This window comes from Budorcas taxicolor, chromosome 9, assembly GCF_023091745.1.
Source record: "Budorcas taxicolor isolate Tak-1 chromosome 9, Takin1.1, whole genome shotgun sequence".
Classification (NCBI taxonomy): domain Eukaryota; kingdom Metazoa; phylum Chordata; class Mammalia; order Artiodactyla; family Bovidae; genus Budorcas; species Budorcas taxicolor.
The window spans coordinates 53989784-54014091 of record NC_068918.1 but is presented as its reverse complement, the minus strand read 5'-3'; the positions used below and the strand labels follow the sequence as shown (position 1 = coordinate 54014091).

The following is a 24308-nucleotide window of genomic DNA, read 5'->3' as shown; positions in this document are numbered from 1 at the left end:
TTAACTGTGTCACGGCAGCAAACTAAGTTTCTACCAGTTACTGTTTTGTTTTCTGGCTTTTTCCTCCTAGCTATACTGGAGAAGAAAATGGCAACCCACTCCAGTGTTCTTGCCTGGAGAATCCCAGGGACAGAGGAGCTGGGTGGGCTGCCGTCTATGGGGTTGCACAGAGTCGGACATGACTGAAGCGACTTAGCAGCAGTAGCAGCAGCATACTGAGGTGTAATTGACAAAGTTGTAGGATATTTAAATTGTACAACGTTTTGATTTAATATACCTCTATATTCCCCCACTGAATTAACACATCCATCCCCCTGGTCACTGTTTACCTTCACACAGCCTCTCATAAGACCACAGGATTGGTGGAACTGTCTTTTGTGCAAGCAAATACTAATGTCTTGGATACAACAGGCTGTGTTCTGCCCCCCTTTTTGTTTTCACTTGTATTTTGATTGCTAAATAGTACTTTGTTTGTTTTGGTATGGCTGTGTCAGGTCTTTGTTGCGGCACTCCTGATCCTCATTGTGCCATGTGAAATCTTTCATTGCGATGCATGGACTCTCTACTTGTGGCTTGCAGGCACAGTAGTTGCAGCATGCATGCTCCAGAGCACACGGGCTTCAGTAGTTGTGGCACACGGGGTCTCTCTTTGTGGCGTACCAGCTGAGTTGCTCCACAGCACGTGGCATCCTAGTTCCTGACCAGGGATTGAACCCACGTCCCCCACCTTGCAAGATGGGTTCCCAACCACTGGACCACCAGGGAAATCCCTTCATACTACTCTTGGATGCCCTAGGTCTGTCTTCTCTCCTTACCTCTGCTACAGAGGAGAGAAGGATAACATCCAAAGACATGAATGCATGGCAACAAACTAGGAGGGTTCCTCACAGCTGGCCTACTATCTGTTTGCCTTCAGAAGGGAGGACTCTAAATCAACTCTGTGAAACCAAACCATTCTTTAGGGTAGGTGTTCCCCTGATGTGGACTTGCGGCTAGTAGCCTCATGTAACTAGTCAGATACTAAGAGGATTTCACAGTCAGTTTGAGTGTGTAGGGGTCCACAGGAGCAGAATCTCAAATTTACTTTTGTCCTTTATGCTCAAAAGGGATATTATAAGAAAGAACTTTGGGAAACTGTCACATATACTCTAAGGATGTTGTGGAGGATGTGTTCATTCTATAGTATCTTCTCACAGCTTTTGCTCATGAATCATATTCAGCCAACTGACAGTCTTAAAATCTTTTTGGTGCTGTGCCTTTCAATGCGATCTTATCTCCTCGATCAAGGATTGAACCTGTGCCCCCTGCTTTGGAAACAAGGAGTCTTAGCCACTGTACCACCAGGAAAGTCTTAAATTCCCTGACAGTCTTGAATTCTCATTGGAGTTCTCACTCTTACATCTCTTACTAGAGAGATGGTGAGTAGAGGGTTGAAGTGCTAAGTGTGGGTCTTGCAGCCAGACTTCCTAGGTTCTAATCCTGCCATTGCTACTTACTAAATCTGTGTCCTTGATGAAGTTGCTTGACTTCTCTGTGCCTTAGTCCTCACATCTGTAAAAAGGGGTTACTGATAGTCCCCACTAGGTAAATAAAGTAGAGCAGTGTTATCAGACAGATGAAGATGACGACAACAAACACAGTGTTTACCATCATCATTGTCAGGGCATTAGCAGAGCAGTTCTAACTTCATTTCAGTAGGGGCACAAGCTAAAGGGCTCTTACCTTTCTTGGAATATCTCATTTCCAAACCCTTTGTTGCTCATGTTATTGAGAAAGTTCACATTCTGATCTTAGCACTCTTCACGACCTTTCGTACTCCCTTTAGTCAGAGTCAGAATGAGTGTTCTTTAAGTTTCTGACTTTCTTGCTGCTTAATCACTGTTTCTTTTTGTTGTTATTGTTTTTACTTTTATTGAAACATACTTGAATTACAATGTTAGTTTCAGGTGTACAACATAGTCATTCAAAATTTTTAAAGATAGTACTCTATTTTTAGTTATTATAGAATATTGGCTATGTTCCTTGTGCTATAAAAATGTATCCCTGTAGCTTATTTATTTTCTACATTGTAGTTTTTATCTCTTAATCCCCTATCCCTATTTTGCCCTTCCCTCTTCTCCACTAGTAGCTACTAGATTGTTCTCTATATCTGTGAGTCTTTTTTTTAAATATTCACTAGTCTGTTTTATTGGAGAAGGCAATGGCACCCCACTCCAGCACTCTTGCCTGGAAAATCCCATGGACAGAGGAGCCTGGTGGGCTGCAGTCCATGGGGTTGCTAAGAGTCGGACACAACTGAGTGACTTCACTTTCACTTTTCACTTTCATGCATTAGAGAAGGGAAATGGCAACCCACTCCAGTGTTCTTGCCTGGAGAATCTCAGGGATGGGGGAGCCTGGTGGGCTGCCATCTATGGAGTCGTACAGAGTTGGACACGGCTGAAGCGACTTAGCAGCAGCAGCAGCAGCAGTCTGTTTTATTTTGTGAATTCCACATATAAGCAGTAACATACTTTTCTTTTTCTATCTGACTTATTTCACTAAGCATGATACCTTCCAGGTCCATCCATGCCACTGTAGATGGCAAAATTTCTTTTTATGGCTGACTAGGGTATGGTAGTTTTTGATACTCCAGCCTTCCATCATCAATCTGCCTTAGTTACAGTTTAAGGTTGATTGTTACAGAATGGATACAATTTAATGAGCATTGGTGGCTCAGAGGTTAAAGTGTCTGCCTGCAATGCAGGAGACCCGGGTTCGATCCCTGGGTCGGGAAGATCCTCTGGAGAAGGAAATGGCAGCCCACTCCAGTATTCTTGCCTGGAGAATCCCATGGATGGAAGAGCCTGGTAGGCTACAGTCCACGGGGTCGCGAAGAGTCGGACACGACTGAGTAACTTCACTTTCACTTTCATAAAATACCTCAGTTTATATTTAGCTGAAACTTTTTCCTATCCATGAAATCTATGAATACTCTTTTTTAAAGTTACATTATTTGAACAAATATTAATAAGATTTTTTGAAATATTGATTTTGATTCAAAAATTTTTCTTTTGCCAATGCTACATTCAGTTTATGTAGACATTTGGAAAATCCAGTTATATCCTGGGTAAGATGGTGAGTTATTGTCTTTTGATCAGGACTTTATCTGCAATAGTGAACAAATTCAAATATTCTGGAAGAGAAAGGAAGGGGTGATTGCAGTCTTGCTGACTGTCTTAGCTGAGAGAACAGAATTCCACCCTCTGTGGGCTTTTGATGAGCACGGCAGTTACCAAAGAGAGAAAGCCACTTATTGTTATTGTACCAGTAAAAGCTGCATGACACATAACATTTCTTAAAATATATAAGTCAAGACTTTTGTATGCTTCTTCTGCCCAAGCTGTGTTTGCAGGGCCATTCACAGAATAGATTGCACAGGGATTCTTGATTTTTCTGAAAATGCAAGTAAAATGTCTGTTAGGTGGAATTTGTGCTTGTTTTAGATTTGTTGAAAAATGGTCATAGAAGAAAGTATGAGAAACTTATAATTTAAAAAGTGGGGGAGAGGAAGAATAATGCTAGGTACACATGCTTTCCCCAAGCATTTTTTGGACTGCACTATGAAAGAAGGTTTGTGACTTAATCCTTTTTTTTTTTGCCTCCAACAGTCTCATTAGAAATAGCTTTGTGTTAGGATGCTGTCAAATTTGTGGTGGCAGATATAAGTTTTTCAAAATGTGAATTTCATCATGGGTAACAAAAACCATCCTTTTCATAAAATGATGGACTCATTTCATTGACTCTGAGGAAACTATCTGCCAATAGATAAGGCTCAAAAATCATAGGTTGTCTGCCAGTTGTCCTTTTCATATAAAAGTGCTTTTCTGCTAGAGAAGGGAGAAAAAGGCTAGTTCAGCTTGCAACCCAGTCATGTAAGAGAACTGTGTGCAGGATAGCTTGACTGGTTAAGAATCTGCCTGCAACACAGGAGACCCTGGTTCGATTCTTGGGTCGGGAAGGGATAGGCTACCTGCTAGAGAAGGGATAGGCTACTTACTCCAATATTCTTGGGCTTCCCTTGTGGCTCAGCTGGTAAAGAATCTACCTTCAATGCGGGAGACCTGGGTTCGATCCCTGGGTTGGGAAGATCCCCTGGAGAGGGAAAGGCTACCCACTCCAGTATTCTGGCCTAGAGAATTCCATGGAGTCCATGGGGTCACAGTGAGTTGGACATGGTTGAGCAACTTTCACTTCCACTTTCACAGAAGTGTTTTATGTATATTTTCTATTTGATCTGATTGTTAAAAAAATATGCACATAAAGATCAAAATTCAATAAAATTAATACTTGTTACTGCAATATCAAGGATAGTGAAAGGATAGTGAAAATAGCTTTTTTATTGAGATACTATTGATATATAAGATTATAATTGTTTCAGATATATAACATAAATGATTCCATATATGTGTATACTGCAAAATGGTGACCACAATAAATCTAGTTAAACTTTTCAGCACATATAGTTTCAGTTTTTTTTTCTTGTGATGAGAACTTTTAAGATCTCCTCTCTTAACAACTTTCAATTGTACAATACAGTATTATGCACTACAGTCATAGTCAGCATGCTGTGTGTTACATCCCCATGACATATATCTTATAAGTGGAAATGTGTACCTTTTGATCCCCTTCACCCATTTTGCCCACCTCATCCCCCACCAATGGTAATTACCAATCTGTTCTCTGTATCTATGAGCTCAGTTTTTAAAAAAAGATTCCACATATAACAACAAGGTCCTATTATAGAGCACAGGGAACAATATCCAATACATAGTAATAATCTATCATGGAAAAAGACCTGAAAAAGTTGTATATGTGCAACTGGATCACTTTCGGTATATGAAAAATTAACACAAAATTGTGAATCAACTATCCTTCAATTTTTAAAAAATTCCTCATAGAAGTGAGATCATATGATATTTGTCTTTGTCAGACTTACTTCCCTTAGTAAAATTCCTGCAAGTTTCATTCATGTTGCTGCAAATGGCAGGATTTCCTTGTAAATGATGCTGCAATGAATATGGGGGCACATGTATCTTTTTGAGTTAGTGTATTCATTTTCTTCAGGTAAATACCCAGAAATGGAATTGTTGGGTCATATGGTGGGTCTATTTTAATTTTTTGAGGAACCTCTCTACAAATTTTCCATACTGGCTGCACTGAGTTACATTCCCACCAGCAGTGCACAAGTGTTCCCTTCCCCCCACCCCCATATCGTTGCCAATGCTTGTTCTTTCTTGTCATTTTGATAGTAGCCATTCTGTCAGATGTGAAGTGATACATCATTCTGGTTTTGATTTGCATTTTCCTGGTGATTAGTGATGCTGAGCAATTTTTCATGTATTTGTTGTCCATCTATATGTCTTCTTTGGAAAAATGTCTATTCAGATTCTTTGGCCATTTTAAAATTTTATTGTTTTTGCTAGAGTTGAATGGGTTCTTTATATGTTTTTGATCAGATACATGATTTGTGAATATTTTCTCCCGTCCCATTGGTTGCCTTTTTATTTTATTGATGGTTTCCTTTTACTGTGCAGCTTTTTAATTTGATACAGTTCTACCTGTTGATTTTTGCTTTTGTTGCCTTTGTTTCTGGTGTCAGAAAAAAAAAAAGTCACCAAGACTGAGGTCAAGACTTTACTGCTTATGTTTTCTTCTAGGAGTTTTATGTTTTCAGGTCTGACATTCAAGTCCTTGATTCACTTTGAATTGCTTTTTGTGTGTGGTGTAAAATAGTGGTGCAGTTTCATTCTTCGCAGGTGGCTGAACAGTTTCCCCAGCACCATTTATTGAAGAGACTATCCTCTCTCCATTGAATATTCTTGATGCTTTGTGGTAAATTAATTGACTGTATATGTGTGGGTTATTTCTGCACTCTCTGTTCTGTTTTATGGGTCTATGTGTCTGTTTTGATGCCAACACCATGTTGTTTCGGTTACTGTGACTTTGTGACTTTGCAGTAGTTTGAAACCAGTTAGCATGATGCCTTCTGCTTTATTCTTCTTTCTTAAGATGCTTTGGCTATTTGAAGTCTTTTGTGATTCCATACAAATGTGAGGATTGTTCATTCTATCTCTTTGAAAATGCCATTGGAATCTTGATAGGGATCATATTGAATCTGTAGGTAGCTTTGGGTAGTACGGTCATTTTAACAGTATTAATTATTCTAATCCCGGAGCATGGAATCCCTTTATTTATGAGAACTTGCTTTGCAATTAAAATTCTACATAGTTGTGAAAAAGTTCTTTTCGGTAAAATGTTAACAGTGTGATTGTTCTAGGACACTGTCAGGAAAAATCAAGAAGTTCTGTGTGTCTAATCTGTAGATGGAGCCTACAGGCACAGCTTGCGGGAGTAGCTCTGGAGTAGCTTTACTTAATACATCACACCTCTTAAAACCTGTAGTAAAGCTACTCCAGACCTACTGGAGTAGACAGATTTATTTGTTTCTGGTTCTTTGTATATAAATCTAAGTAAGTTAAGTACTGCATTTTCATATTTTGATTTCTAAAACAAAAGTAGCAGTCAAGGGGGAAAAACAGAAGGGTAGACGAGAGACTTATTAGATAGGATAAATTATATGTAAATTATATATAATTTTGAGAAAATATTTATAAAATTATAATAAATAAATAATGGGAGAATGAGGAAAGAGGAGGGGAGATGTTTAAAGAATAGTACAGGTAAAATTAAAACAGGATACATATTACAGAAGTGAATGAAAAAATTCATTAGTTGAAATGCAGGGCTAATTGATATTTCTTATAATTATTTTTTGTCATTTAAAAATAGTCTAGTAAAGCATGTCATTAGTCTACAGATATCTGAGAACTCAAATGCAGCTTTTTTTCTCTTCCTGTAATTGTTACTCTTGAACACTGTTTGTACTAATAAACCTATACACTGCCATTTCTGGTCACAGCTTGGGGTAGGAGCCAGGGGCTCAGGTGATCTGGTGTAGAACCATGATTCTATCCCTCATTCACTGTGTATCCTTGGGCAGTTTACTTACCTTTCTGTGCCTTACTTTTCTTATTTGTACTTGCCTCTTTTTGTACTTCTAAATACTTATTGTGGGGCTAATGTGTCACAGGATTCACTGCTTAGAGATGCAGTTATGCTGAATATCAAAGAGTACCTGTATGCATTTGAGAAAAATTATAGCCACTGTACTTCAAAGGGTTTATCAGTCCATCAGATGTTTCTGGAGCCCCATTCATATGTTAGTACTCTTCTTGGTGTTCAGGATACCCCAGAGGGCAGAATCCTTGCCCTCACTGAGCTCACCTTCAGGAGATGTGGGGAGCAAGTAGGGCTTAAGACATGTATAATTGTGTAAAGCAAAATATTAATGCAAATTATGTTGTCTTCACAGTCAGATATAATTACCTGTGCTCAAGAAGTGGAAATGATGATAAAGCAGTTAGAAGCCCAGCTGGAACAATTAAAATTGACTGTAAAGTCAAAGACGGCTATCCCGACATCACAAGTCTTTGTAAGCATTTGTCATCAGCTTTGAAACTTGTTTAAGGGTAAAGGAGCTTTGAAGTCCCATAAAATTGGATGAAAAGTAATTTTAATTGTATTTAATATGGAAAATATAATATTAGTTTTATACAAGTTGATCCTGTTCTTTTTGCTTATTTTGTAGTTAATAATCATAGAACTGGGTTGTTTTAAGTTGAATGAGAGGATTCTCTTAGTAGGCAATTGCTACCAAAGTACATGATACCAGCATTGTCTGTCAGTTCAGTTGCTCAGTCTTGTCTGACTCTCTGCAACCCCATGGACGGAAGCATGCTAGGCTTCCCTGTCCATCACTAATTCCCAGAGCTTGCTCAAACTCCTGTCCAACAAGTCGGTGATGCCATCCAACCGTCTCATCCCCTGTCATCCCCATTTCTCCTGATTCAATCTTTCCCAGCATCAGCGATCTTTCCCTGATTCAACTGACTCTTTTACAGTGAGTCAGTTCTTCATATCAGGTGGCCAAAATATTGGAGTCTCAGCTTCAGCATCAGTCCTTCCAATAAATATTCAGAATAGGGCTGATTTCCTTTAGGATGGACTGGTTTGATATCCTTACAGTCCAAGGGATTCTCAAGAGTATTCTCCAACACCACAGTTTAAAAGCATCAATTCTTCAGTGCTCAGCTTTCATGGTCCAACTCTCACATCCATGACTACTGGAAAAACCATAGCTTTGACTAGACAGACCTTTGTTGGCAAAGTAACATCTCTGCTTTTGTTGGTCATAGCTTTTCTTGACTTTTAACTTCATGGCTGCAGTCACCATCTACAGTGATTTTGAAGCCAAAAAAAAAAAAAAAAAAAAAAGTCTGTCACTGTTTCTACTGTTTCCCCATCTATTTTCCATGAAGTGATAGGACTGGATGCCATCATCTTCGATTTTGAGTGCTGAGTGTTAAGCCAAGTTTTTCACTCTCCTCTTTCACTTTCATCAAGAAGCTCTTTAGTTCTTCACTTTTTGCCATAAGTGTGGTGTCATCTGTGTGTCTGAGATTGATATTTCTCCCAGCAGTCTTGATTTCACCTTGTGCTTCATCCAGCCTGGCATTTTGCATGATGTACTCTGCGTATAAGTTAAATAAGCAGGGTGACAATATACAGCTTTCATGTACTCCTTTCCCAATTTGGAACCAGTCTGCTGTTCCGTTTCCAGTTCTAACTGTTGCTTCTTGACCTGCATACAGATTTCTCAGGAGGCAGGTCAGGTGATCTGGTATTCCCTTCTCTTGAAGAATTTTCCACAATTTGTTGTGATCCACACAGTAAAAGGCTTTGGCATAGTCAAAAAGCAGAAGTAGATGTTTTTCTGGAGCTCTCTTGCTTTTTCCATGATCCAACAGATGTTGGCAATTTGATCTCTGGTTTCTCTGCCTTTTCTAAAACCAGCTTGAACATCTGGAAGTTCACGGTTCATGTACCTGGCTTGGAGAATTTTGAGCATTACTTTGCTATCATGTGAGATGAGTGCAGTTATGCAGTAGTTTGAACATTCTTTGGCATCGCTTTCTTTGGAGTTGATAAACTGACCTTTTCCAGTCCTGTGGCCACTGCTGAGTTTTCCAAATTTACTGGCATAATGAGTGCAGCACTTTCACAGCATCATCTTTCAGGATATGAAGTAGCTCAACTGGAATTCCATCATCTCCACTAGCTTTGTTCATAGTGATGCTTCCTAAGCCCCATTTGACTTCACATTCCAGGATGTCTGGCTCTAGGTGAGTGATCACACCATCATGGTTATCTGGGCTATGAAGATCTTTTTTGTGTGGTTCTTCTGTGTTTTCTTGCCACCTCTTCTTAATATCTTCTGCTTCTGTTAAGTCCATACCATTTCTGTCCTTTACCGTGCCCATCTTTGCATGAAATGTTCCCTTGGTATCTCTAATTTTCTTGAAGAGATCTCTAATCATTCCCATTCTATTGTTTTTCTCTATTTCTTTGCACTGATCACTGAGGAAGGTTTTCTTAGCTCTCCTTGCTATTCTTTGGAACTCTGCATTCAAATGGGTATATCTTTCCTTTTCTCCTTTGCCTTTCACTTCTCTTTCTCTTCTCAACTATTTGTAAGGCCTCCTCAGACAACCATTTTGCCTTTTTGCATTTCTTTTTCTTTGAGGTGGTCTTGATCACCACCTCCTGTGCAATGTCACGAACCTCCGTCCATAGTTCTTCAGGCACTCTATCAGATCTAATCCCTGGAATCTGTTTGTCACTTCTACTGTATAATCGTAAGGGTTTTGATTTAAGTTATACCTGAATGGTCTAGTGGTTTTCCCTACTTTCTTCAATTTAAGTCTTTATTTTGCAATAAGGAGTTCATGATCTGAGCCACAGTCAGCTCCTGGTCTTGTTTTCATTGACTGTATAGAGCTTCTCCATCTTTGGATGCAAAGAATTTAATCAGTCTGATTTCAGTGTTGACCATCTGGTGATGTTCATGTGTAGAGTCTTCTCTTGGGTTTTGAAAGAGGGTGTTTGCTATGACCAGTGTGTTCTCTTGGAAATACTCTGTTAGTTTTTGCCCTGCTTCATTCTGTACTCCAAGGCTAAATTTGCCTGTTATTCCAGATATTTCTGGACTTTCTACTTTTGCATTCCAGTCCCCTATAATGAAAAGGGCGTCTTTTTTGGGTGTTAGTTCTAGAAGGTCTTGTAGGTATTCATAGAACTGTTCAACTTCAGCTTATTCAGCATTACTGGTTGGTTTATAGACTTGGATCATTGCAATATTGAATGGTTTGCCTTGAAAACGAACAGAGATCATTCTGTCATTTTTGGAATTGCACCCAAGAACTGCATTTTGGACGCTTTGGACTATAAGGGCTATGCCATTTCTTCTAAGGGATTCTTTCCCACAGTAGTAGATATAATGATCATCTGAGTTAAGTTCGCCCATTCCAGTCCATTTTAGTTCACTGGGTCCTAAAATATCGATGTTCATTCTTGCCATCTCCTGTTTGATCACTTCCAGTTTGCCTTGATTCATGGACCTAACATTCCAGGTTCCTATGCAATATTGGTCTTTACAGCATCAGACTTTACTTCCATCATCAGTCACGTCCACAACTGGGTGTTATTTTGCTTTGGCTCCATCTCTTCATTCTTTCTGGAGTTATTTCTCCACTCTTTTCCAGTAGCATTTTGGGCACCTACCAACCTGAGGAGTTCATCTTTCAGTATCATATCTTTTTGCCTTTTCATGCTGTTCATGGGGTTCTCAAGGCAAGGATACAGAAGTGGTTTGCCATTCCCTTCTCCAGTGGAACACATTTTGTCAGAACTCTTCACCATGACCCATCTGTCTTGGTTGGCCCTACGCAGCATGGCTCATAGCTTCATTGAGTTAGGTAAGGCTGTGGTCCATACTATTGTCTGTGGCAACAGAAATAATCCATAGTGCAGTGTTGAAAGCATGTTTACAGTAGCTAGTTAGAAATTGCCTCCAGCAAAGAAGTGATGTAACTTGTGACCTTTCTGAAAAGATAGATAAAATCACTTTGTTTACAAGACCTGCATGTATTCCGACTTTCTGATTATCTGTATCACCTTTTAGGCAAATCTGGGAGTGAGCACTGGGTTGGGAAGATCCCCTGGAGGAGGCCATGGTAACCCACTCCAGTGTTCTTGCCTAAAGAATCCCCATGGACAGAGGAGCCTGGAGGGTTACAGTCCATGGGGTCACAAAGAGTCAGACATGAGTGAGCAATTAAGGACAGGGAGCCCCAAAGACATACAAGATGCATTTACAATATTTCATGGAGCATTTTGATTTTCTGATAATTTTCTGTAATCATTCCCAATATTTGATTTTAAAAACCAAGGAACAAAAGCCTAAGTTATTTCACTTATAATTAGGGCCTGACTAATTTTTTGTTATATGAATATGAAAAAGAAATATTTTATCTCATTACCACAAAATCTCTAACTTATAGCTTACAAGAAAATGCCCCAAGATGTATCCCTGACTTTCCAAGTTCTTTTGAATCATAATTGAGTCAGATAAATCTAAATGAGTCATATTTAGCTATTTTTTTAAAAAAAGATTTTTTTCCTCTAGACCTTTTGAGGTGAAGTGTCCGTGAATGTTTCTCACATAATCATATGTCTTTGGTTCTTTTGAATAAACTAACTTTCTAACAATTATACCAAAATAATATACTTTGAAATACAAGCTTATTTTCTAGTTTGTGAATCCAATTTCTACTGATTCTATTGTCTAACTTCATGAGACTTTCAGTTGTCTTACGAGAGAATTAATCTCTTTATCACAACATAAATTTGTACTGATTTTTAAGAGTGATTTATAATTTTATTAAACAGTAACATTTTGAACATTTTTGTCTCTTGTGCAGCCTATCTTCATTGCCCTTTCCAACCTGTGGACTAGCTTTCAAGATGAAACTGTCTTGATTAGCATCCTTAGTAATTTAACTACTCATCTTGAGCCATTCCTGGGGGCTCATGACCTGTTCTTTCCTGAGAAAGTGATGCAAGTTCTTCTCGATGGAGTGACTGTGAAAACTGACGTGTGTAGAATAAAAGAGCACATAGGTAATAGAAATCATCTATTATTTCCTCTTCCTGTTAAAATTACCTCTAGAATAAAGTCACTCTTTTGTTTTAAAATTTTCATCTTTTATCTTTCTGATAAAGTTTGGAATATCTTTCTTGATTATAAGACTACTAATGTTCATTATAGAAAATGTAGAAAACTGTAAATATATAAACTGAAGAGTCTGCTATCCAGCAATAACCACTGGACCATAAAGAAGGCTGATGCTGAAGAATTAATGCTTTCAAACTGTGGTGTTGGAGAAGACTCTTGAGAGTCCCTTGGACTGCAAGGAGATTCAACCAGTCCATCCTAAAGGAAATCAGTCCTGAATATTCACTGGAAGGACTGATGCTGAAGCTGAAGCTCCAATACTTTGGTCACCTGAAGCAAAGAGCCGACCCATTGGAAAAGACCCTGATGCTGAGAAAGAGTGAAGGCAAAAGGAGAAGGGGGGAGTAGAGGATGAGATGGTTAGATTTCATCACCAACTCAATGTACATAAATTTGAGCAAACTCCAGAAGATAGTGAAGGACATGGAAGCCTGGCATGCTGCAGTCCATGGGGTCACAGAGTCAGACATGACTTAGCGACCGAACAACAATAATCATTCCTGATGTTATTATTGGTGTTTTGGTTAAGAGTGATTTCATGTGCTTATGGGTTTCAGTTGTAATCTTAGTGATTTTGTTAATTGGTTTGTAGTAGAAAAGGATGTTAATCCTTGCTCTATTTGTGCAAACAAAGCTCCACTTTTTCAGGGTGCTGTTTCCCATATATCTACCCCAGATTCAAATGGAAACTTATGAATCAATAAATGTTACTCCTGTAAAATTGAGCTTATTTTAGACCCTTTAAGAGATGCACTGATTCTTATATAAAGGCTGTCTTTACCAATAAACTTCTTTTTATGTTTGTAGCCCCTTCTATAATTTGAGTTAAATACAACTCAAAATTCATAAGAAATGTCAAAATAGAGTTTGGGAATTGAATTGTTGTCTAAAATGGAAAGTTTTTTAAGAAAATGAAATTAAATAGTTTACTCTTTAAATTTTCTTTTCAAATTCTATTTTTTTGAAAGTGAAAAATAAAATATAGTGGTAACACTCACTCTTAAACTGCTAGAATATGTAAAACCTGAACACTAAATCAGAAAGACTTTAAAAACATCCTCCCAGTTAGTTTTTCCTACTCATGTCATTTTGTTAAAACAGCATATCTATGCAAATACTAAATAAAATTGAAAAGTTAAAGCCACTTCAGCAGTAGATATTAAAGTCAACCATATTGGCAAGGTGTGTCATCTCCTACTATAAATCAGAATTGTTTATGCACTAGAACACAATTTATCAAGTCACTGCTCCAGTGAATTGGGAGACCCAGTGTTCTTCTTAAAAAATTTAATTTATACTTGCCACATCTCATCACTGTTTGAAGCTTTCAGGCACATCAGGAAAGAAGAGGGAAGAAGGTTTGTTTTTTTCTAAAGTATGCATTTACTTCCAGCTGTAGCCACAGGGTCATTTATAGTGTCTACTGTTTGGATACAGAGCCAGAAACAGAAGTGTAGGTAGCATTGCAAAAGCAAAGAAGCTCAGGCATCAGTGCTTTGTAAATGCTCATTTTTATTTGTGTAAAAAAAAAAAGTAGCAACATGAAGAAGACTTTTTATAAGTGTGAAGAACAAAAATTGCATTCCTTGTATCAAAATTAAGTTACTGAAAGATGTTTTTGTGACTCTTTCTGCTCATTCTCAACCATTTCAAGAAGGGACAGTCCTAGTATATAAGCATCATATTCAGAGTATTTTGTCACCTCACATGTTATGTTTCTAAGAGCTATGCTGTCTTGAATGAAGTTAATTTATTTCTGTTTTAGTCACATAGCAGTCAGTCTCTTCTGCTCATTTACCCAATGAATAAGGTTTCTCTTGTACTCCTCTTTCATTTTAGAAGATAAAGTAAATGTGGCAGATTTCAAAAAACTGGAGTGGCTTTTCCCAGAAACAACAGCCAATTTTGATAAATTATTGATTCAGTATCGGGGATTTTGTGCTTACACTTTTGCTACAACAGATGGTCTTCTCCTTCCAGGTACGTCATTGGAAATAATACTGTTCTCCCTTCTCCAATTTTTTTGATTTAAATGAAGTGTGCTTATTGTCACTCATTCACTTTGTAAAACTTTATGGAATCTAATGTTGAACTAGGAAAGGAGCTACAAATGTGATCCAAATGAAGTATTTATCTTTGAAGCGCTTGCAGCATAACCTGATAAACTGACACAAATAAGTTACAATACAAGTGATAAGTGATGGAACGTATATAATGAAATATAAGCGCTGCAATGTCATAAGAGGGGGATGACTCATATTTCAGTGAAGGATTCCAGAAACATTTTATGGCATTCCTAAAATATGTCATTTTCCAAAGTGATTACTTGAAAGAGCAACACTAGTGTGACTGATATATTTATTAAAAAATATTTTTTGTCATTTTATGGCTCTATTCCATTAACATAGATCAGTATTTCTATATAAGTCAGATCCCAGTAAAGAAATGGCCAGTATTTTATCAAGTCAAATTCCCCTATGAGCTATACATATATATTACTGGAGCTTCTTCAGAACAAAGTAAATCAGAAATTGAGAGGAAAATAAATGATTATTCAAAAAGTGCCATGTGAATTAGAAATAGAATCATTACAAAGAATTATTGGGATTGTATATATGCAGGGTAGAGAACATACACACTGACTCATTTTTTTATGGTAGTAGATATTTTTATTATGGGGGTAATAAAAGGTTTACCTTGGGGAACTGAGAGAATAGTATTCTGAGGTCCCATGAGGGTCACTGATCGTGGAGAGAAACCAAACAAGAGCCATGAGGAAGTGAAAGCAATGGAATGGAGGTGGTTTCTTTCTTCTCTGTTCTGTTTTTTCCTTCCCTTTCCTCCCCCTCCCCAATTTCTCTCTCTCTCTCTGTTCACAAATACAAAAGGAAGGGAGTCATGAGATAAAGACAACAGAGAAACATGGATGCGGACTGAAGAGAGCAGTACCACCATGTGGCTGGAAACCTATGGATGGAGGAGCCTGGTAGGCTCAGTCCATGGGGTCGCAAAGAGTAAGACATGACTGAGCGACTTCACTTTCATTTTTCACTTTCATGCATTGGAGAAGGAAATGGCAACCCACTCCAGTGTTCTTGCCTGAAGAATCCCAGGGACGGGGGAGCCTGGTGGGCTGCCATCTGTGGGGTCGCACAGAGTCGGACACGACTGAAGCGACTTAGCAGCAGCAGCAGCAGCAGCACTTGGAGAGCCTTGTTTCTAGTCCCCATTGTCTGTTGGTAAACAGGGTAACTTTGAGCAAATCTTGTGCTTTGGACCTCAGTTTCCAGGTCCAGAAAAGGAGAAGGACCAATTAGGAAATCTCTTTGTTCCCTTCCAGCTCCCATCGACTATGATGCTAAGAAAGGGGGAGAATGAGAAAAGTAGACAGACTTATGGGGCGGTGCGTTTTAGCATCTTTTCTGAATCAGCTAGTCTGGAGGCTTTATTTCTGCTTATTCAATGTAGGCTTTATTTCTACATTGTTTTCTGGGCAGTAGCCACCTACACTGCCTGGGAGAAATGCTCTAGGAGTCCCTCCTTCCTCATGACTGCAGATCACAGGGCTTGAGTCCCCAGGTGATGCTGGGGCTTACCTGATAGAGTCCTTTCAGATGACATCGTTGACTTTATTGTCTGCCCCTTCTTCCCCTGCACACTGCTTCAGCCCCACTGGCCTTCTTGCTATTCCCGAACATTCCAAGCCCATTTCTCACCTCAGAGCTTTTGCACTGACTATTCCCTCTACTTGGACCACTCTCCCCCCAACCCCCACATAGCTACATACCTTGCTCCCTCATCTTATTCAGCCTTCTCTGTTCACCTACTTTAAAATATCAATCCCACCCTCCTTCCTTTGACTGTTCAAACTGCTTTACTTTAACTTTAACCTGTTTACTTATTTGTTTTCTGTAGCACTGATCACTCTCTTGCCTATGTTATATTTATTGATTTGTTTTCACTGTATTCTCAGTGCCAAGAACAGGGTCAATAAATATTTGTGAATAAGTGAAAGAATGAATAATTAAGAGTGTTACTGTTTCCCACATAATTCCCACAAACTGTGGATACTTATAACCCATATTTTATGTAGTATCTTTTCATAGTGGGAAATACTTCCTAACATGCAAATGTACATCTTGGGAAAAATGTCTCATTTTTGTAGTTCTTACCAAATTATTTTTAAAACAATGCTTCTAGTAGTTGGTTTGGTTTAAGAGATTTGAAAAACCTGCTAGATGACTAAGTGGCTTCCCATAGAAGATTTTTAAGCAACTTATATCTGGATAGTGAACTATATTTAGATAAAATCATAATTTAAAGCTTAACAATATGGTACGTCCCTAGCAGTCCAGTGGTTAAGACTCCATGCTTCCAATGCAGGAGGCATAGTTTCAATCCCTAGTCAGGGAACGAAGATCCTGTATGTGGCATGGTGTGGTCCCTCCCCCCAAAATTAAAAATATAAAATAAATTTCTTTTGAATTTTACATAAATATAATTTAACAAAATGTGTAACTTCAAACTGCTAGTTGTAACATTTTAGTTAAATAAAGACATGTGATGTGTTAAAAATGGAGTATGAGGGAAGGGTTCTATGAGTGTATTATAAACATAGAATCACTGAATATTTCCTATCTAATTTAGTTCCTTTTCTTAATTTTCAGGAAATCCATCAATTGGAATTTTGAAATATAAAGATAAGTATTATACTTTCAATACCAGAGATGCTGCATATTCATTTGCAGAAAATCCTGAAAATTACATTGATATAATTAGAGAAAAAGCCAAAAAAAATGCAGAATTGATTCAGCTACTGGAACTTCATCAACAGTTTGAAACCTTTATTCAGTATTCTCAGGTAAGCAGGGTCATCATTTTAAGAATTTATGACATTTAAAAATGTAGTTAATAAAAAGGTTACATTTTGTTGTAGAATGCTCCCCAAGTCCAGGCAGGAGACATGGTCAGATGAGGGCCTTTGCAGATGAGGGCCTTTCCAAAGATGGAAACTAAGGAAATCCACAAAGAATAAATGAAAACAAGATAAGGAGTCAAACTGGTGAATTAGACTGGAAAAAATCTGGAAGGACAAGACTGCTGCTGTTGCTGCTAAGTCGCCTCAGTCGTGTCTGACTCTGTGTGACCCCATAGACAGCAGCCTACCAGGCTCCTCCGTCCATGGGATTTTCCAGGCAAGAGTACTGGAGTGGGGGGCCAATTGAGATAAATCACTGAAACTACAGTATTTCCTTGTGTAAAACTGAAGGAGCTCAGTACAGGTAATACAGGTGATAACTCATGCTCAGAGGTGTGAAATCATTTAACAAGTTTAAATGGCAGTAGTCTGAAAGGCCGCAGAATGAATCTGAAGGTGTGTTTCTGTGTGAATTGGTGCCTATCCCCTAATTCATTCAACAGATATTTCCTGAACTGCTTGCCATGTGCCAGGCACGATTCTTGGCACAGTGAACAAAGCAGGTAACAATCCCTGCCTGCAGGAGTTCCATTCTGCTGTTGTAGATCCTTGTTTTCTTCTTGCCTCTCATTTTCACTGTTCCAACTTTTAATTGCTCTGTCATCCTCTCTGGTTTAATTTACCCCTTTTAAACTCACTAAAGTAAAACCCTGCAATACACAATTTATGAATTTTTTAATATGCATCAACATTCCAATGATCAAGCAGGTGGGTTTGGGCTGGGCTAACTGGGTTGGCAAGGACCCCAGCAGTAACTGGTAGGGGGAAGATGGGGCTGGTAACTGTGAGCACAGAGGGTGGTCTGAACGCTTGGGAAAGGAGACTGAGAACTAGCCAGGGATGACATGGTTGAAAGGGATCTGCTGCTGGCACTCTTGTTCTGACACCCCTCTGCCAGTCTGTTGATGTGACGCTGCAGCTGTCCTCTTAAGGTAGCAGGAAGACAGGGAAAGACTAGACTCAGATAATCAGAAAGGTATGCAGCTGTCCTCTTAAGGTAGCAGGAAGACAGGGAAAGGCTAGACTCAGATAATCAGAAAGGTATGCTTAGTGTGGATATCTTTTCTATTAACGGACAATTTCCCCCTATATTCCTGGTTTTCCCTTTCTGTGTATTTAATCCTTCACTAACTTTCACTGCCCTTAGAAGTGAGTATTCCCTCTACATATTTCAATACTGTATTCATAATTTTTACTTGCCATTTACTTGTATTGATATAATATTGTTATCTTTCAGCATCTTTTAATCTACCTAATTATATCATAAGGTCATTTTGAAGGCAGAAATTATATCTTATGCTAAATAGTAAGCATTTAGTAAATCATCTGTTTCTTGATTTGGAGAAAGAAGTTAATCTATTTGCCCTCCTCTTCTCTAGGACTGGAGTTTCTTAAGCCTCTCCACCTGCTCCAGCAGCCTCATTTCCAGCATAATCATAACTTGTTTAGCCTGGAATTATTGAATACTCAATATTTTAATACTGTAGTGAGCTTCTGGGTGCTTTGGCAGAAAAATAAATCTATTTAAAATGTATAATAATCTGCTGTGTATACATTGTTTAAGATATATTCTAAAGGTGTTCTGATACCTTAAACATGGTTTATACCTAATACTTAATAGCTATTCTAAGCTTCAATCCATTTCCCATAAGGTATTCACTTCTTCAATTGTGAAAATTAGAGAGGGGCATTTGATTTGGGAATGAGTGATGTTATGTTTTCTCCTTTCAAAATATACCTCCTACATTAAGGAGGTACAAAATAAAATTGAGCACAAATCCACAATGCCCAGGAAATTAATTACATTTGGCTTACTTTAATTATGAAGTTTTCTTTTTTTTTCTTTGCTGATATTTACAAGTAAGTTTCATATTCTTCTTTTCTAATGTTTTGTTAATTTTAGCTAAATATTTTAGTTATCTGTAAAATAATGTTTATTTTTGTAGAAATATTAATTATAAACTCTACTTCTTTAGATGAAAGAGGTTGACAAACGTTATATAAAACCAATTACAAAATGTGAAACTGGCACTCAGACGGATACGCACTTGTTGCCACCAACAATTGTGAGATCGTATGAGTGGAATGAATGGGAATTAAGAAGAAAAGCTATAAAATTGGTTTGTAACAATATTATCTTCTAAATTATTTATAGTTGGAGAATTTTGAAGAATTTTAATCTGTTATTCATAGAGTTGGTATGCTAAATTATTTACATGAAAAAGTGAGTTGTACAGTTTTTTTGCTAAAATAAAAATAATTAGCATAATTTATAATTTTTTAGCTTTACAACGTTAGCTTCTAGTATTAAGCATATGTAGAAATATAAAAGCCTGAAGCTGCTCTCAAATTTTATCAGTCAGTAACTTTAACAGTAATAGTTGCTATCCTTCTGTCTCTCTATTGATCTATATAATGGTTTTAATCTATCGTGCCAACCTATGGGGTGCTAGTATTTAAAGCCCTCCAGCTTCTTCTAATCATTTAAAGCATGCTCTTCTCCTTTTTGGACTTTCTTGAGAAGCAGAATGCTACCTCTATTATATCACAGATACATTCTCCTCTTATTGTCTACTTGTTCTTTCCAGACACTTGACACACCTGTCCTTCTGATTCTTAGTCATCTTGATCACAGCAGATACCTACCCTTGAGGGCTTCCCAGGTGATGCTAGTGCTAAAGAACCTGCCTGCCAATGCAGGAGACATAAGAGATGCAAGTTCAATCCCTGGGTCGGAAAGATCCCCTGGAGGAGGGCATGGTAATCCACTTCAGTATTCTTGCCTGAAGAATCCTTTGGACAGAGGATCCTGGAGAGCTATAGTCCATGGGGTTGCAAAGAGTTGGACGTGACTGAAGTAACTTAGCACTCAGGCATGCACCTACCCTTGAAGTCTGTCTTTAAAACTTTCATCCTTATCTGACTCAGTGGAATTCCTTCCACTCATCCTTTTTATAGCACCTTGTCATTTTAAACAGCAAATACAGTGTGAAGGAACAGACTCTCTTTTATCTGTAGCCTTTTCTTAGTATATTTTACCCATCTCTTTAACTGAAATAAGGTATGGAAATAAACGAAGACTACTCATGTGAGAACAGAGGCTATTTATTTAAAGATTGCTGTATCCAGGGAGTCAGTCACCATCACTTGCGTTGGGCAGGGACTCAGAGTTGGGGAGAGGAGTGAAAAAGTTTTATAGTGAAAAAGGGGGAGGCTTGGGTATTCCTCTGGAGGAAGTTGACAGGAAACTCAGTTCAGTTCAGTCCCTCAATCATGTCTGACGCTTTGCAACCCCATGGACTGCAGCACACCAGGCTTCCCTGTCCATCATCAACTCCCAGAGCTTGCTCAACTCATGTCCATCAAGTCAGTGATGTCATCCAGCCATCTCATCCTCTGTCGTCCCCTTCTCTTCCTGCCTTCAATCTTTCCCAGCTTCAGGGTTTTTTCCAGTGAGTCAGTTCTTTGCATCAGGTGGCCAAAGACCTTGAGTTTCAGCTTCAGCATCTGTCCTTCCAATGAATATTCAGGACTGATTTCCTTTAGGATTGACTGGTTTGATCTTCTTGCAGTCCAAGGGACAGGAAACAAGAGGCAGGCTAACTAGAGGTGGACTAATTAGCAGCAGGGCATCTTATGTGATTGGCTTAGTGAGCATTAGGCTTTCTCTGATTGGTTCAGAGTTGGAAGGGGAGGCAGCCAAAAAAAAAAAAAATAGGGCTGTTCTGAGCAGATTGCTACAGCTACTGAGGTTGTAGTTTATCTTCTGAGACTGGTTGCTGCAGAGGTTGTAGGTTAGAGTACTATTTCATATAAAGTGAAAGTGAAGTCGTTCAGTCATGTCTGACTCTTTGCGACCCGTGGACTGTAGCCCACCAAGCTCCTCCATCCATGGGATTCTCCAGGCAAGAATACTGGAGTGGGCTGCCATTTTCTTCTCCAGGGGTTAGGGTCAGGGTTAGGGTCCAGCCTATGTCTGTTTGTATATTCAGTCTCTCTTGTCACTAACCATATCAATTCCCTTGTTATCCTCTCTGGTGGCAACTTTTCAGCCCCTGATTTCTTGAGATGAGAAAGCTGCAGCTTCCTGGTGTGTCTTCCAATCATCATCCCATTAGCATTCTCACCAGTTACTCTTTGTAGTTCTTGAAGCTCCCATTCCCTGTATTCTTTTCTATCATCTGCTAGACTGGCACGAAGTCATCAGATGTGTACTGGGTAGCTTACATACCCTGCTGCTTTGTTCTTCAGGAACTAATAGTCTAGCAGGTGACGTTGATACATTTCTGTTAAGTGGTTTAACAGAAGTGAAATAAAAATTCTAGCCCATTGACATAGGTGATTTATTAAGTTGACCTCGAGGTACAGATAGGCAATGGAGAAGAGAGGAGTGATGGTTAGACAGACTGTGAGAAGTAAATGTTAGATCTGGGCTGGAAATTTTAAGAAGAGAATGGAGTGTTCAGTGGGGCAGAACTTTGTGCTAACTGGACTCTCTGTTCTCATTCTTCAACTTCATTCTGATCCCCACCTTAGACCAAATTACCCCTAGATTTGCAGCATGTTGAAGGCCAGCTCCCCATATATTACCCAGTACAACTTGTTAATAAGACAAAACTGAGTATATCGCTTACAGTGATAAGGGAAACCACCCCGTCAGCAGAGCTTTGCAGTGTCTCGGAGTGGGGAAGAGTAAGGTCAGGATTTATTGAGACTTCGAAGTTTAGTTGAAGGTAGGTGTTCCAATGCCTGGGATCAACTGGGGGATGGGTTGGGGGCTTGAATTGGGTTGGGTAAAATCATGAACAAGCAGTCCAGGATTGATGGAAATAAGCAAGGTGAATCTGAAGGCAACTGATACAAAGAGTCCTAGGGTTTCTTCTCTGTGTTAATGCTTACAACTGAAGAGTTGATGCATCTTTCAGGATGCTCTATAATGAAGTCAAGTGATTTGCTTTGGCAAGAGACTCTCCGAATAGTAAAATTATGCTAATGAAGACATAGGAATAGTAAAGCCCTACTAATGTAGACAATAAGTTGTGGGCAGAAGTGGTTCTTCATCATCTGCAGTTTCTCAAACTCTGAAATGTTTCCTCTAATTCTAGGTCTCTCTTTCTTAACTCACATGTTCTAATCCCTTCTGAGTTTTTTCCTGGGGCTTCACCACAGCTTCAGTAAAACCCTTATTCTCCTTTATATAAACTCTTCCTTGCTTCCCAGCTGGAGTAATCTGTTTAACCTCATGTTTACTAGTAATCTTTAAAAGGAGCAAGCAAAATATAGAATAATATAAAATATTATCTGGAAACATCTGAGCATTTCAAATTAAGTGCTGGGTGAAGCCCATTTAAGTAAGACAATGGAAATCTTAAATTTTTTGTCTTTTAAACAAATAAACCAAGAATGGTAGAGAAAAAAAAATCCAAGTGGTATGACTCTCGAAGTATAATAATGAATTGAGCTCACTGTACATTTGAATCTGTATGTTTTCTCTTTAGGTTTTTATGTCCATTTTCATTTATCTATTTTCCTACTTCTCAGCAAAGGGTATTTATTTTCTAATATGCTCTAAATTGTCTAATATTTTAATGTTTTGTAGAAACATGCTGTGTTGTAGGACTAATTTCTTTGTGGATGGAGAGGAGGAAAAAGAAAAGGCAGATATTAGCTATTCAGTTCAGTTCAGTTCAGTCGCTCAGTCGTGTCTGACTCTTTGAGACTCCGTGAATTGCAGCATGCCAGGCCTCCCTGTCCATCACCAACTCCTGGAGTCTACTCAAACTCATGTCCATTGAGTCGGTGATGCCATCCAGCCATCTCATCCTCTGTTGTCCCCTCCTCCTCCTGCCCCCAATCCCTCCCAGCATCAGGGGCTTTTCCAGTGAGTCAACTCTTTGCATGAGGTGGCCAAAGTACTGGAGTTTCAGCTTTAGCATCAGTCCTTCCACTGAACACCCAGGACCGACCTCCTTTAGAATGGACTGGTTTGATCTCCTTGCAGTCCAGGGGACTCTCAAGAGTCTTCTCCAACACCACAGTTCAAAAGCATCAATTCTTCCGTGCTCAGCTTTCTTCACAGTCCGACTCTCACATCCATACATGACCACTGGAAAAACCATAGCCTTGACTAGATGGACCTTTGTTGGCAAAGTAATATATCTGCTTTTTAATATGCTATCTAGGTTGGTCATTGGAGAAGGCAATAGCAACCCACTCCAGTACTCCTGCCTGGAAAATCCCATGGACGGAGGAGCCTGGTAGGCTGCAGTCCATGGGGTCGCTAAGAGTTGGACACGACTGAGCGACTTCACTTTCACGCATTGGAGAAGGAAATGGCAACCCACTCCAGTGTTCTTGCCTGGAGAATCCCAGGGACGGCGGAGCCTGGTGGGCTGCCATCTATGGGGTCGCACAGAGTCGGACACAACTGAAGCGACTTAGCAGCAGCAGCAGCAGGTTGGTCATAACTTTGCTTTTATTAGCTTTTACCTTAGAGTAAAAAGCAGATATTAACTAATATCTTAGAGTATTTTATTTGTTCTTTAGAGGAATGTTCATTCCAGTGTAATTCTCTTTCTGCTTAGGCCAATTTGCGTCGGAAAGTTACTCACTCGGTACAGACTGATCATAGTCACATGAGAAGAGAAAACTATTCCCAGGTGTACCCTTCAAAGGATGTTGGTACTCAGTCCATGAGGGAGGGCAGCAGCCGAGTGCCCCGGCCCCAGATTTACATAGCTGGTCTCCGCGGGGGCCAAACTAAGACCACCTATGGAGTCAAGGTGAACTTAACTAGAGCGGTTGATGAAACCTAGTTAGAGACTGGGTTTTTAATGTGGATGCCACAACTGATGAACAGTGGCAAGTATTTAAGAGTATGTTTGCATCTGTGAAAATTCACTGATTTTGGGGGGGGCTGGTACATTCATTGGTGGTATGAATGTCTTTGGATTCTCATTTATATGCACTGTCAAACTCCAACAATAAAGGAAACATTGTTTTCTGTAATACATTTTTCATTCTATTAAAATTGAAAAGTAAAACTCTGTCCATTCCTCTTTGACTTCTTAGAAAACGTTTGGCAGCATCAAGACT

General features: G+C 39.0%; 1 protein-coding gene across 1 annotated transcript in view; it reads left to right on the top strand.

The window, feature by feature from the left end:
* Positions 1 to 24028, top strand: part of CFAP206 (cilia and flagella associated protein 206) — a 34348-nt gene extending 10320 nt beyond the window's left edge. The window contains exons 7-12 of the mRNA XM_052646032.1: positions 7415 to 7534; positions 11922 to 12120; positions 14075 to 14215; positions 16903 to 17096; positions 19190 to 19333; positions 23798 to 24028. Of these exons, the coding sequence (XP_052501992.1) occupies positions 7415 to 7534; positions 11922 to 12120; positions 14075 to 14215; positions 16903 to 17096; positions 19190 to 19333; positions 23798 to 24028 (1029 nt within the window). The remainder of the gene's footprint in view (positions 1 to 7414; positions 7535 to 11921; positions 12121 to 14074; positions 14216 to 16902; positions 17097 to 19189; positions 19334 to 23797) is intronic.
* Positions 24029 to 24308: the final 280 nt, after the last annotated feature.